The 16,051-nt window shown below is 32.8% G+C and overlaps 1 protein-coding gene across 1 annotated transcript in view; it reads left to right on the top strand.

The window, feature by feature from the left end:
• The window catches only part of KIN (Kin17 DNA and RNA binding protein), a 43,863-nt gene that overhangs the window by 12,142 nt on the left and 15,670 nt on the right, over positions 1–16,051 (top strand). Inside the window, exons 3-9 of the mRNA XM_003771405.3 lie at positions 1,223–1,266; positions 1,353–1,475; positions 3,506–3,687; positions 7,229–7,277; positions 7,491–7,545; positions 10,815–10,944; positions 13,584–13,634. Coding sequence (XP_003771453.1) covers positions 1,223–1,266; positions 1,353–1,475; positions 3,506–3,687; positions 7,229–7,277; positions 7,491–7,545; positions 10,815–10,944; positions 13,584–13,634 — 634 coding nt within the window. The remainder of the gene's footprint in view (positions 1–1,222; positions 1,267–1,352; positions 1,476–3,505; positions 3,688–7,228; positions 7,278–7,490; positions 7,546–10,814; positions 10,945–13,583; positions 13,635–16,051) is intronic.

The following is a 16,051-nucleotide window of genomic DNA, read 5'->3' as shown; positions in this document are numbered from 1 at the left end:
ATAAATTTTAAACTTGACAAATATAAGATGAAGGAGAGGTGGTTAGGTAGCAGTTATTCTGAAGAAGATCTGAGGGTTTAGAGGTTGACTAACTCCACATGAGATAACAGTGTGATATAGCAACTAACTAAGCTTAATTTGGGACTTAATTTTGTGCTATATTTTCTTGTCTGCAGTTTTGTATTCTGTCCTAGGCACTACTATTTAAGAAGGATATCTATAAGCTGGAGAGTGTTCATAGTAGGACAAAGACTTTGAATCTTCCTGTAAAGGTTAGGTAAAGGAATTGGGCTTGTCTAGCATGGAGAAGAGAAGTTTTGGGAAGGAGGTAGTCTTGGGGAAGAGAGGGTATATATATTCCTAAAAGTGGAAGGGCCACCTGATGGCTTACATATTCTTAGAGGTCTTCAAGCATTATTTGCAAAATCATTTGTTGGGCATTATAGTGAGAATTACTTTTTATAAAATTAAGAATAGGTGGTCACTAAATTCTCTTCCAACTCTCAAATTTTTTCTATATCCATGCACTATAGACGTTGGCCTAATATATAGTCTGAAAACCTCTAGTTTTTCTTATTTCTTATTCTTGGTATGACATATGACATGAAATGCAAACCATTAATGTACAAGTGTTTACTTCTAAACCAACAATAAAAAGAGATAAAGGTACCATATTTTTTTGAGTAGAAAATAATTTCTGGGAGGTAATTTTGTGTACTTTTAAGACTGCCTCTAAAAGGTAATTTTTAATTGTGGAATTAAGGATGATGTCAGAAATGAGATTTATGCATTGGCCAAACATGATAGATTAGGTATAGATGAGACTTCTAGATGGGATCAACCAATTTCTACATTTTATTGAATTTTTTCATTTCACAAAGTTTTTTTTCTTCCACCCCACTTCTAGGATGTATTATAACCTTTTGATACAAATAGAGAGCCATGTAATTAATTTATGACTTCACCTTTAATACTTTGCTTGGTCTTGCCTAAAGATTGCAATCTTTTATAGACTTTTTACTCCACCTAAATTCTCTGATTTGACCACTGCATTTACAGTTATTATTAACACATTTCATTTACTATATCTTATAGTTGTGTTATATATTTTAATGGGATTTATTTAGTTTTTTTCTAATAAGTTTTAGGAAGGTATTACAATGCATCATATGTATGGATATTACCAAATTTGCCTAAATATTTTCCTTTATTTTTCCCCAAGGGAATTCCGAAATGACTTTTTAGAACTTCTCAGAAGACGATTTGGTAGGTAACGTTATTCAAATTACTTTCTTATTATAATTTGATTATCTCCACATTTAACTGTTTTGTGTTCTTTGCTTTGCTTTTAGGCACAAAGAGAGTCCACAATAACATTGTATATAATGAGTATATCAGTCATCGAGAGCATATTCATATGAATGCTACCCAGTGGGAAACACTAACTGATTTTACCAAATGGTTAGGCAGAGAAGGTAAGTTTTTTTTTTTTAATGTTTAGAATTTTTCTTTCTTTTCTTTTCTTTTTTTAAATTAAAGTTTTTGATTTTCAAAACATGCATGGATAATTTTTCAACATTGACCCTTGCATAGCTTTGTGTTCCAAATTTTCCCCTCCTTCCCCTTCCCCTAGACAGCAAGCAATCCAATATATGTTATACATGTTAAAATATATGTTAAATCCAATATATGTAAACATATTTATACAGTTATCTTGCTGCACAAGAAAAATCAGATCAAAAAGGAAAGAAAATGAATAAGAAAACAAAATGCAACCAAACAACAAAAACTGAGTGTTGTGATCCACACTTAGTTCCCACAGTCCTCTCTCTGGGTACAGATGCTCTCTTCATCATAAGATCATTGAAACTGGCCTCAATCATTTCATTGTTGGAAAGAGTAATGTCCATCAGAATTGCTTGTCGTAGTGTTGTTGTTGGTGTATATAATGGTCTCCTGGTTCTGCTCATTTCACTTAGCATCAGTTCATGTAAGTCTCTCCGGGTCTCTCTAAAATCATCCTGCCGATTGTTTCTTACAGAACAATAATATTCCCTAACATTCATGTACTATAGAGAAGGTAACTTTTAAAGAGTAAAAAGTATAATTATTGTATGTTTCCTTTAAAAAGGACAATAGTATAATTTATTAATGTATTTGTGAAATTAATAGGTAAATGGGGCATTGAAAAAGCTAAGGCAAATTTTTAAGGAGCATAATGGAGCAAGACTTTCTATTGAAGGGTTTTTTTTTTTTTCTCTTTTAAACCATCCTCCCTTAGGATTTGCTACCACCTTTAATAATTCTTATTCTTCTTGCTCAATCCTCTTCAGTCTTTTTCTAGCTAAGTGGATTTTCTATTTGTTTTCCCCTTTTTACTTTTAATCTTTGAAGGATTAGAATGTGGTTTTCTTGAGAGCAGTGACTGTCTTACTTTTTTGTATTTATATCCCCAGGGCTTAGCACAGTGCTTTGTGCTGCGGGCTTCATTGTTTATTAGTTAGGACTAGATTGAAAGGGAGAAGTCTCATTTTTTTTCATTCATAGAGGTTTAGAGCTGGAAGGCCCCTAAAACCCCTAAAAAATAGAGTCCAAATTTTTATTGTTAGATGTAGAAACCCAATCCCAGGGAGTTGAAGTTATTTTTCCAGTATCACACAGCTAGCTGATTACAAAGCAGAAGCCAGAACCCAGGTTTTTTGAACCTGGTTCAGTGCTCATTCTGTATCTTTCTATTTTCCACATAATTGAGTAGCTATCTTAAAGAACATTTCCCCTATCTTGGAAGCAATAAAAAAAAGAGTCTCAAGACTTAATAGTTTTCTTTAGAATGGCAGAATGCTTGTAGTAGCATTTGATGTGGCTTGTAAAGAAAATTACTTTGTATGGGGTAAAGAGCTACATAAATGTAACTTGCTCTTGTTATTATTATTTTAGGGATCTGTGATTTCAACTTTGTTGATTCTCTCATTAATGAGACTCCTCTCAGCCTCTCCCAGGTTTAGTCAACAATTATTTTTTGAGTTGCTATAGCCATAAAGTTTATTACTCAGTGGCCAATCCCCTGGAATGAGTTTCTCTGAAGTTAGGGAGGCCTCTCTTTGGGGGACTGACAAATTTTTATTGAGAAACTAGAATGTTGGACCTGTCAGAAATTGTTTTTCATTGGTCTAGCTTTTCAAGACATCAGTTACTCCAGTGATACAGTGAGGTATTAGTTGGATTTTGTATCATTTTTATATTAAGTATAATTAAATATTTGTCTTATGTTCTATCTCTTAACTTAAAGTGAGTATATATTACAACAATTCTCCCTATTAGACTGCATATTCTTCAAGGGCAGGTGTTTTTTCATATTTGTCTTTCTACTGCCTAACATAATACCATATATTAACTATTTTATTTAATGTTTGTTGAATGTAATTGCTAATCATCTTTCATTTCCAATTATATTTTGGTTTTAAGTCAAAATTTGATTATATATTTGTGGATTTATTTTTTTAAGGTTTATGTAAAGTGGATGAGACGCCCAAAGGATGGTATATTCAGTACATTGATAGAGACCCAGAAACTATCCGTAGACAACAAGAACAGGAAAAAAAAAAGAAGCAGGACCTTGATGATGAAGAAAAAACTGCCAAGTTTATTGAAGAACAAGTAAGAAGAGGTTTAGAAGGAAAAGAACAGGTAAGACACTATTTTTACAAGAGAAAAAAGAGACATTATTTCCCATTTATTTTATTTTTTAAATTTTTATTTTTATTTAAAAAAAAATAATTATAACTTTTTATTGACAGAACCCATGCCCGGGTAATTTTTTATATTATCCCTTGCACTCACTTCTGTTCTGACTTTTCCCCTCCTTCCCTTCACCCCCTCCCCCAGATGGCAAGCAGTCCTATACATGTTAAATATGTCACAGTATATCCTAGATACAATATATGTGTGCAGAACTGAACAGTTCTTTTGTTGCACAGGAAGAATTGGATTCAGAAGGTAAAAATAACCTGATAAGAAAAACAAAAATGCAAACAGTTTATATTCACTTCCCAGTGTTCTTTCTTTGGGTGTAGCTGCTTCTATCCATCATTGATAAATTGGAACTGAGTTAGATCTTCTCTTTGTCGAAGAAATTCACTTCCATCAGAATACATCCTCATACAGTATCATTGTTGAAGTATATAATGACCCCCGGGTTCTGCTCATTTCACTTAGCATCAGTTCATGTAAGTCTCTCCAAGCCTTTCTGTATTCATCCTGCTGGTCATTTCTTACAGACCAATAATATTCCATAACATTCATATACCACAATTTATCTAACCATTCTCCAATTGTTGGGCATCCATTCATTTTCCAGTTTCTAGCCACTATAAATAGGGCTGCCACAAACATTCTTGCATACTTGGGTCCCTTTCCCTCCTTTAAGATCTCTTTGGGATATAAGCCCAGTAGTAACACTGCTGGATCAAACGATATGCACAGTTTGATAACTTTTTGGGCATAATTCCAGATTGCTCTCTAGAACGGTTGGATTTGTTCACAACTCCACCAACAATGCATCAATGTTCCAGTTTTCCCACATCCCCTCCAACATTTATCATTTTTTCTTGTCATCTTAGCCAATCTGACAGGTGTGTAGTGGTATCCCATTTATTTTTTGATAGTGCTTCTAGGAAACTTCTGTAAATTTATATTTGAACAAATAATTTTCATATATTAAAATGTCATAATAACTTTCACTCATTCCAGGTTTCCATTAGGATTCTTTGTCCAGTTATTCCTGCTTACTTTTCTCTTTGTTTGGATCTTGTTAGTTCTGCTTTTTAGCTTTGGATTATTTCATAAAAGGACTATAAACTTTTTTTTTGTTCTTATCTATTTTAATTTCATTAAAATATTCTGATTCATTAATGTAACACAATTTACAGAACCATTCCTTTTCCTAGATATTGGTTATTTGCAGTTTTTTGCAATTAGAAATAATGCTGTTTTTCTTCTCCATGGCTTCTCTTGAATTGATATTGATAACCAGAAATTAAAAGAAGAGACTTTTCCCATCTTGCCTACAATAAATCCTAGAGAATTCCCTTTCCTTCAAGCTCCCCTTCCCTGAGGGTGAGGAAATAACCTATTCTTTCTGCTTCCCCCTTTCCCTCCCCTCCAAAAAAATACCTAATAAAACTTAATTTCCTCTTCCTTTCATGTAAACCACAGTTTGATTGTATTCCTTTCCTTGAGCCTCAATAGAGCCTCTCACTTGAAGTACTGCTTTATTGCCTCCTTTTACCTTTGTCTCTTTTGCTCTTGAATTCTCATTTGCTAAGACTGTTTCTTCTAGAACTCCCATCTTCAGACTCAACAAAAGACTTCTCTTAAGGCCTGTTTCATTGCCTGTATAGGGGAAAAGCTATCTTATGTAGCAAAGACCTTTCAGTCATCTTATTAGTAATAATTTTTATTTATTTCATGCTTCATCAGGCAAAGCATTCCTGCTGTCTTTAAATAATTATTCTGTGGCATGATAGTGTTTAGACTAAATGGCTTTAGACTAGATGGCTTTTGAGGTCTCTTCTAGCTTTAGCTCTATAATCCTGTCGTAGAAACCCTTTTCTATCCTGCTTTTCTTCTTTTGAACAGTTTTTAAAGTCATGTTGCACTTTTGTAGCTATTGGCATAAATAGTTTCCTTGGTTATTTGCACCAGAGACCAGATGCATAAATAAAAAGCTGATTCTGCTTCATTGGCTCATGTCTATCTTTGGTTAAAACAATAGACCTAGACAAACTCATGTTCCTTGAAACATTGTAGAGTAACTTTTGAACTATCACAGTCTTGTATGGAAAAGTTTTTAGTTTTTTACTTAAAGCGATTTATAACCTATAATTTCTGAAGGTAATATTCTTGTTTTATTTTTTATTGTTTAACTTAAGGCATATAGACTGTAGAACAGTTTGTAAAGCTAGTGAAAAGATTAGGTTGTTTAGAAAAGCTGCTATTGACTGCTTGCCATCAAGGGGAGAGGGTGGAGGGAGAGAGGGGAAAAATCGGAACAGAAGTGAGTGCAAGGGATAATGTTGTAAAAAATTATCCTGGCATGGGTTCTGTCAATAAAAAGTTATTATAATATTTAAAAAAAAATTAAAAAAAAAGAAAAGCTGCTATTAATAAAGGGATTATCATTAAGAAAGTGATTTTTATTTTTTAGACTCCTAATTTAGGGTTAATTTTTTTTTTCTTTTGCTGAGGCAAGTGGGGTTAAGCAACTTGTCCAGGGTCACAGAGCTAGGCAGTGTTAAGTGTCTGAGGCCATATTTGAACTCAGGTCCTCCTGACTTCAGGGCTGGTGCTCTATCCACTATACTACCTAGCAGCCCCTTTAGGGTTAAATATTAAGCTTAATTAGTCACATTGGGATGGTATTAAAGTATGATTCATATCTGTGATTTTATTTATGTGTTGGGAACTTGAGGAAAACTCCTTCAAGATGTGTAGATCAACAACTTTTGGACAGTTTTGTAGTCTCACAAAGCCTGAGGCTTTGAGGGATTAGGTGACTTGTCCAAAATTATACAGCCTTATATGGTGGGACTTTTAACCAGGTTTTCTTAAATCTAAGTGTCAGCAGGCAATCACAGCTTCGCAAAAGTTATGTGAAAACTAGGTTTATTACAAGAGAAACTAACATGCATGTGGAATCTGAGTTCACAACCCATACAAAAATTTGCATATTTATATCAGCAGGACAAAGATGGAAGGAGAAGACACAAAATTTCATTCAAGGGGGCATGGCATGGGAGAGAAAAAAGTTCAGTAAAAATGGGAAAAAGGACAAAATCCTCCTGATAGGGAGGGGCAAGGCAATGGCAAAAGTCAAATTCTTCAAGAAGATAGGAAGATCCACTTAACATCATGAGACCCAGCTGCACGAAGATTATTCCAGTCTGGCATTGACTGGCTGGCATCTTGGACACAGAGGGAGCCTTGCTTGGGATACTAAAAAAAAATTATATTACTTTGGGGGAGGGAGGGTCATCCTTGACATGCATGCTGCATGTTTCTGAAAAATATGGCAACTCAAAAGGACAAGTTCAGAGGACTTCTTAACATAGGTCATATCTCTTATGCCACATTTCCTCTGATATTAAAATAAAGAGCTAATTTGAAGCAGTTTAATATTCTGGATAAATCAAATGATGAACCTAAAATCTTGGAATTCTTTTCTTTCCAGGAATGTCCAGTTTTCACTGAATTAAGTAGGGAAAATGATGAAGAAAAAGGTAAGGGGGTATATACTTTATTTTACATACATGCTTTGCATTCTTGTAAAATGAGTTATTAGAAGCAATTTAGTTCTTAATTTAGTTCAAATAGATTTAATTTCTTGATTTGTTTGAAATTTATTTAAAAAACTCCCAACACTTTTATTGTCACCTTCCTGATGCATATTTTGATTTCTTTTTTTCTTTTTTTTTTGGGGGGGTTGTCACTAGTTGCCTTCAATTTGAATAAAGGAGCAAGTACTTCAGGTGCTTCTTCCAAAGCAAGGTTAGTAACATTTACAATTACTTAATTAAGGATATAGAATCTTTTTGTGAAATATGTGTAGGGAAGAAAATTCTTATTCTTTAATAATAATGTGTGAATAAAATAATGTGTGAAAACAATATATGAAATAAATTATTTAGGTGGAATTTTTTTTTTTTGTCTTCTTGAAGTTGTCATGACATTATTCTGGGTTGAATTTTGGGGTATCTTTAGAACTGAGAAGATTTTTTTTTTTTTCTGTGAAGGAATTCTTTGTCTTGGTCAATGTGTTACATATCTCTTCAACTTTAGTTCCTGAATTGGGCCTTTGTGCGAGGGCCAGACTTTGCTCTCTACCATACTTTTTGATAGAATATTTTCCCCCTTGTTCATGACCTGGGTCATTTGGATTCTTATTTTGACTTCTGTCTTTGGAAATGTATCTATAATTAGATGGTGGTAGGTTTTAGGCCTTCTGTGGGTCTATGAGGTTCAATGTACTATATCTTTAGGTAGGGCCTTCTGTAGTGTCTCAGGACAGAGTATTATGGACCATGGATTTTTGGGGCTAAGGGTGTCCTAGTTCCAAATACTTTTGCATTTATACTGATCACTACTGTTCCAGGTCGCTTGTAGTTTATGTTGTAAGTTTCTTCCATTCTGTAGCTTTTTTATACTAATTCTTCTCTGTTGCTGTCTCCAGGTACATAGTCTTATAGTCAACAAATGTCAATATTCATTAGGAAATTGATCTATAATTTTCTTTCTCTGTGTTCGCCCTTCCTGGTTTAGGTATCGGTATCATATCTCTATCATAAAAGGAATTTGGTAGGATTCCTTCCTCTTCTGTTTTTCCAAATAGTTTATATAGTACTGTAATTAATTGTTCCTTAAATGTTTGGTAGAATTCACATGTAAGTCCATCTGACTTAGAGATTTTTTTTTTTTTTTTTTTTTTTTTTTTTGCTGAGACAATTGGGGTTAAGTGACTTGCCCAGGGTCTTACAGCTGGGAAGTGTTAAGTGTCTGAGACCAGGAGGACTCAGATCCTCCTGACTACAGGGCTGGTGCTCTATCCACTGTGCCACCTAGCTACCCTGAGATATTTTCTTAAGGAGTTCATTGATGGCTTTTTCAGTTTCATTTTCTAAAATGGGACTATTTAAGTATTTTATTTCCTCTTCTGTTAATTTGGGCAATCTACATTTTTGTAACTATTTGTCCATTTCACTTAGATTGCCAAATTTTTTGACATATAGTTGGGTAAAATATCTCCTAATTATTGCTTTAATTTCCTCTTCATTGGTGGTAAGTTGATTCTTTTCATTTTTGATATAGTAATTTTTTTCTCTCCTTTTTCTAATCTAATAACCAAAGGTTTATCAACTTGTTTTTTTCATAAAACCAACTCTTGAGTTTTATTTATGAGTTCAGTAGTTTTCTTACTTTCAATTTTATTAATCTTTGATTTTCAGAATTTCTGATTTGATGTTTATTTGGAGATTTTTAATTTGTTCTGACTTTTTTAGTTGTATGCCCAATTCATCGGTCTCCTCTTTCTCTTCAACAGTTGTCTTTAACTTGACTTTGGTCATTGAGAAGCTTTTATTTTATTTATTCAGGCTGCTCTTGGCTTTTTCAGGGGCTCATTTTTAGCTTGGTCTTCTGGATGATTTTTGAAAATACTATTCTAAAGAGGATAAAATGAAAAACCATAGTTTCTCATTTGATTGCTTGATCATTATTTGGTTTGGTACTAATTTTGTTTTTTTTTTATTAAGTATGGGAGCTTGGCTACCTTTTTCTCCTTCTGCAGCTTTCTTAACCAGTAATGATGTTAGCTTGAAAGGAGAACCCTAAAAAAGAATTGTATTTTTGGCCATCTAGTACTTAACATTTTTATCAGAGACTTAAATAAAGACATAAATAGTACACTTCTCTAATTTCTAGATGACACAAAGTTTGTAGGGCTAGCCTAAGGTTAGGTGACAGATCAGGATTTTTATAAGGTTCAAAAAGAGCTCTGTTGTCTAAAGCATTTGTGTCAAATCCAAATAGAAATGGGGTCTCTAGACCGTATTGTAAGGATCCCTGCAGGCTTCATATTGATTCAGAAAATTATATGTTAGCATTATGCATTTTCTATTGTATTTTAAATTTATTTTGTGAAATATTCCCCAGTTACATTTTAATCTAGTACAGGCCTGAGTGTTGTGACTGTACTTTTGACACCAGTGACAGAACCTAATGAAATGAAATTTAATGGGGAAAATGTAAAATCTTTTTTTAAAACTTAAGAAATCATCTTCATAAGTCATAAATCATTTTCATAAGATGAAGATGGAATATCTAGATTGTTTTGGAAAGTACATCTTGGTACTATATTAGGACTATAAACATTATATGAGTTAGCAGTATAGGATAGCAACTAGAAGTTTACCATAAGATGTAAACCTCTGTTACATAGAAAGACATAGTGTGCAGGACTAGAGAGAGAGTATTTTTGTTCTATTTTGTCTTGGTAAGATCTGAGTGCCATATTTTAGGAATGATAATAGTGAACTGGAGAGTATCCAAAGGATGGTGACCAAGACAGTGAAAATCATCAAGATCATACCAAGAGAGGCTCTCTGAAAGGAATTAAAAATGTCTAAACTGGAAAAAGATTTATTGGGGACATGATAGCTATCTTCAAAAATCTGAAAAGTTGTGTGGATGAGGGATCAGAATTGTTCTACTTGGATCCCCAAATTCCTATATAGGATCATTAGATAGAAGTTTCAGAGTCAGATTTTGAATGGAACAATGGAAGAATTGCCTAACAAAGCTACCCAAAAGTAGAATGAACTCCCTCATAAAGGGGAATCCATTGCCTCTTAATTCTTCAGTTCTTTAAAAAAGATTGAGTGACTGCTTGGAATCTTATTTAGATATGTGATGGACTAGATGCTTTCTTTGTTTTTATTTTCAATTTCTGAGAGCTGTGAAAAATTTAAATGAAAAGTTAATGCCTCTACAGTGAGTAAGAACCTTGTAAATCCCTGCCTAAATTTGTTATCCTGTAAAACATTGTACCTTCTTTGTTTTTTTGATTGATTTAAATTCTTATAAATCAGAGGTGCTATCAAATATGATTGCCTTGTTACTCTTTATTGTAAAAATTTTCAGCAAGCATCCAAGTGCTATATGTTAGGCATTGTGGTAAGTGTTGGACTTAAAAAGAAAGGTAAAAGACAGTCCCTGATCTCAAGGAACTCAAAGTTAACTGCCTTGGTTTTTCTTTCTATCAGCTCTCTGGGTCCTAGTGCATTAAAAATGGTGGGGACTGCAGCATCAGTGAAACGGAAAGACTCATCCCACAGCTCATCTCAGTCAAAAGAAAAGAAGAAGAAGAAATCTGCACTTGATGAAATCATGGAGGTATAGTTAATAGAGCATATCTTATAAAATAATGACTCTTAAGTGGGGATAAAGTAGGAAATAATTATATACTTCAAAGCTAATAAAACTCCAAAGAGAGCTCAAAGAATATTGTAGTATATTATATAAATATATATCCATCTTGAGTACAAGTTATACATGCTGTTTTATGAGAAGTGATTGTTAGTTGTATTCATCTGTGAAATTAATTAGAAAACCAAAACTTTTGGTACAGAATTAGAAAAAATCAGCAATAATAAATTATCAGTCAAAGCTTTATATTCAGAAGGTTATTAAAGCCAACATGGTTATTTTTTCCCTTTGTCTTTGAATTGATTTTTTTCCAGTATGCTTGTGCTTTCCTGTTGCTTTTAGCCTTGAACATCTTGATAAGTGATTGAAGATATTTAGATGAGACATTTTTATGGTTTTGATGGAGCTCATAATGTTGACTCTTTGGTAAAGTAATTTATATAGTTGAAAACATTTAACTAATGAGGGTCAATTTATGGCTCTAAAGTTAATTGAGACTTTGCATATATTGTAATAAATATTTGTCCCTGTAATCCCCAGACCTTAGCTTTACCCTACTAAAAAAGGGAGGAGAAGGCCTAGAAGCAAATTGAACACTTCTTTTGTTAAAGTAAAGCAACTAAAATAGTTGCTGTATTTTTTCCTTTCCATGATCAAAGAAACTTGCTTCTTTGTTTCTAGCCTTCAAAAGATTGACACAAATTATTTTTGAGGTCATTTAATGTGATCACTTTGGTTCTATGTGCTACTGTATTGTCTGCTGTTGTCCTTCAGGGATGCATTTTTGTCTATGGACTTAGAAATTTCATCCCATAAAAAATTTAGGTAGTACTGATAAAATAAAATTCCTAGTGCTTTTATCTGTTGTTGTTTCTTTTTTCTCTTGTTCAGTCTCCTTTGATGCTGAAAATTCACCCGGTATAGGACAAACTGACAGTGTGATCTAAAAGCAGCAGATTAAGTCGTTGTTTAAATGGCATATGCACCAGATTAATTTCTTTCAATTGTGTTAGAATACATGGGAGAGCTGTTGGAATACACAGGAGCCACCTGATAGTGGCTACTGGAGATCCAACCCAGACCCGCAGAATGGATTGCCTCTTGTGAGAGGATGATACAAGGAGACTGAGAGGCAGTTGCTGTTCTCTGATCTTTCTGACTGAGAGGCTATTGCGTTATCTGATCTCCCTCCTCTTCTTTCTGCCTCCAATTTATTTCATTCCCATCCGCAACACCTGTGTCAGCAAAGGCTGCCTTGCAAATCCTTCAGATGTTATGATTCACAGCTGTGGAGGCTCTCAGAGAATTGACCTGTCCCTTAACACAATTGTAATTTGGAATCTTGGTTGCCTTTGAAATGAAAAGTTCATGTGAAAAGTTGTAGACTGTAGAATTAGATTTCAGCTGGAGATATAATATTCTCATTTATTCCCAAGGAAAGTTGGAAAATCGGCGTTAGCTTTAAGTTAACTTTTAAGAAAGATCTGAGTATGTGACCATAATAATAGAACAGAGTTTTGTTATCTATTCATCTGTTCCCTCCTCTGGTTATTTGTAATTTTTAGTTCTCTTTTCCTCTGGCTTTATTATCATATTAAAATAATTTCATCAGCTTCTTGTGTTTAAAACTTGCTCTGACACTGGAGTGTAATTCTATTTTCACTTTGAATAAACATTTTTATCTTTAACAGTGGCAAAGATGGACAAAATAGTTTCAGCAGGTTCTGAAGACAGTTGTAATTGTTGCATTCCTCTTTAAAAATTAACAAGATGAGAAATTTTAGAAATACTACTTTTTAACAGTTATTAGTCCATAGCTTACAGTCAGCTACTCAATAAGCATTTATGGGCCAGGCATTCTTCTGAACCCTAGGAATGTAGAGAAAGGCCAAAATAGATCTTGCTTTTAACAAATTCACATTCTACTGGGGGAAACAACATGTAAAATAACTAGGAACATATGAGATGAATACAGAATAAATAAAAAGCAATTTAAAATGAAAAACCACTAGCAGTTGGAGGAAGTCAGTGAAAACCTCTTATAAAAGGTAGACTTTTAGCTGAGAAGGAAGCTAGGGAAGCGAAGAGGGGGAAATGATGAAATAGAACATTCCAGGAATGGTGCAAAGGTCCTGACATGGGAAATTATCTCTTCTGTGGGAAACATTGAGAAGTCCAGTATAACTGCAAAAAGTTTGTGGAAAGAAATGAGAGATTCAAAAGGTCTGACACTGGCGGTGAATCAGGGGAGGTCATTCTTATCTTGGGATTTTTCCAGTTCATGATATACCATGATCTTTGATTCTCAACTTCCTGACCATAATTTTTTTTCTTCTTTTCTCCCTTCCCTCCCCATTCCAAGTTATCCCTATCTTTTGGGATGCATTTTCTGTAATTTTCTCTAAAATTAAAAAAAAATTATGACAAACTTCACCAAACAGGAAAATTTCCATATACAAAAAAGGCCAGATAGAGAATCATATGTAAAGTAGTGAATCTTTATAGTTTTTTTTTTTCATAGTATCTTCTTGGTAATTAAAAATTATATTTACACTTATTAAGGATTTTCTGGGAACATTATTATAAATATCTTACTTGTTTTGTAGCTCGAAGAACAAAAGAAAAAAACTGCTCGAACAGATTATTGGCTGCACCCTGTAAGTATTATTTTTTAAGTAAGCATTAGTTTTTAAGGATCAAATTTGTCTTTATGTGAAATTTTTTTCTGTTTGGATTTATCACAAATATCTAAATTTCCAAATACATACTTCCTTTAGTTAGTTCTGTACAATATATTTGTTAATTTTCATAGGGAAGTGCCAAATCTAGCAAAAGATACTTTAAATTGAAGATTGTAAGTATCTCTTTGAATATAAGAATTTTTTTCTACCTTTTTCTAAGAGAATTAGGACTAGTCAGGTTTTTATATCTGAGATTGAAGATAATTTTTAACTTCCTGGATTAGAATGTTCCTGGATTACAGAAGAAATCTGATCTGAATCTGGCAGATCAAGGATGAGCATTTGTATTTATTTATTGATGTACCTATTCTGAATTTACTAAGCTGAAAAGATTTCACAAAACTTTTTTTCCCTTTAAAGTGAAGGTTCAATCTTCTAAGGAGGTAATTCTTAGAAGAAAGAAATGTGCCAATTACAAAATGAAAGTATTTAAATTAGGAGATGGGAAATCTGATGTCATTGGTATGTTGTATCTACCCCATCTTTGAAAATCCATTGCATCTTTATTTTAGCCTTTATGTCTTGATTTTTACCTCTGTAAAATGGAGGTAATTCCCACAAGTGGTGGCAGTAAGGATTAATTCAGAAAATCATTGTTTCTAAGAAGAAAATTCTTCCTGTCGTAACGTAAGAAATTAATGCAATTTGTAGAACCATTCTAGTTAACTCTTATTCGATAATTTGGGAATATGTAATTTATTTGTCTAATTTGTGGGTTGAAATTTAAGGATATTGTAAACCTTTTGGAGGCAACATCTGGGTTTATGTGAGTTTGAGGGTTTATTTTTCCTTTCTCTCTTACAGGAGCAAAGAGATTTTCTTCCCCACCTACCCAATGGAGAATGTTATTGCATCCTGTAGGAGGGGAAAATCAACCTAGTTGTTTTAGAAATACTTTTTTTTCCTTAGGATAGGTGGTTTTTGAAAATTGGTAGGTTTTATATTTTCTTTAGATATTTTTGTCATCCAGAGTTTTGCATAATAAAAGCTATAATGAGACTAAAACTGATTCAATCAGATGAATTTCATAGGTTTATGAGTATATTGTTGAAGGAGATCTTAAAGCTTATCCAGTAAATCTTTCCAATTTGTAAGGAAAATGAGATTTAGAAAGTTTAAGTGATTTGCTTAGGGATACCCAGGGAATAAGTGATAGAAACAGAATCTGAATCCAGGGTTTTTGGTCAGATGCTCTTTTAATCTAGGACTCTTTCCACTATGCCACTAAATCTTATTGGTGATAATAAATTATAGTACAAAAGGCCATTATTCCTAGAATGTGACTTCTAGTTGTATTTTACCAAAAATTTCACATGGCTTTCATATATAGAGTTAAAATAACTAATATATTAATGCTACTGTTAAGGTTTTTCAGCTAGGAAGGTATATTAGATATTTTGAACTATTTTAGAAATTAATTTTGTATTCTCTTTTTACTGTGAAAGTTTGTCCAACTGTATGAACTTTTCAAAACTTTATAAAAAAAACAATTGCATAACAAGTAAAATTTCTTCAAGTAACCTCATTTTATAGCCTTTGGTAAACTCAGCCTATTTCTTTATAGCATATAGTAGTACTCAGAAAAAAACTGGTTGTCCTGACATTAATTTTTTTTTTTTTTTTTTTTTTTAGAAATTTCAGGATAGTCTTGGATTAATAAAATTCAAATATTTTCATAAGGAATACAAAGAGTTCTAGTATTAAAAGACTCTTTTTGCTGCTTTGCATCTTTTCCTCCCATACCAGCCTTTTAAATTTTTAAAAAAATTTAGTATTTTGCTTAATGTAGGACTGATATCTAGCTATTCTTTTTAAAAATAAATATTTGAAATAACATGTATGAAGTGATTGCACTGAATATAGCAATAAATGAAGCAACTGAGTTTTCATTACTAACATTTGGAAAGCTTATCAGAATCAGGAAGACAGAAGAAATGAGTCCAACTTCTATTTATACAAAGTATGTAGTTGCAATTTTTTTCTACCACTTGAAAATTAGATTCTCAGTGATAAGAATTAATCTGAAAATTCCTAGTGAATTAAAAATTAAAAGTCATAATGAGCTACTTTTGAACTAATTTGACTACAATATATGAGTTTACAGGCTTTTTGTGATTTTTCTAGGAATCTTTGCTAATCCCGAAATCTATCAAGAGAGAACACTCGTTTATCTCATTTTTTAGAAGTTTCTTAAACTTTAATAATAAATGATGAAACTTTACATTTTTCTGTATAGTCTTTTTGTGAGTGTTAGAATATTTGAGTATGTTTAGTTAAGTGTATTTTTTTTTAAAGAATTAAATCAACAGAACAGTTCCTATTTACTGTAGCAT

The sequence above is a fragment of the Sarcophilus harrisii genome, chromosome 5, assembly GCF_902635505.1.
Source record: "Sarcophilus harrisii chromosome 5, mSarHar1.11, whole genome shotgun sequence".
NCBI lineage: Eukaryota > Metazoa > Chordata > Mammalia > Dasyuromorphia > Dasyuridae > Sarcophilus > Sarcophilus harrisii.
Note: the sequence above shows the minus strand (reverse complement) of the source record. Positions and strands in the feature narration are given on the sequence as shown.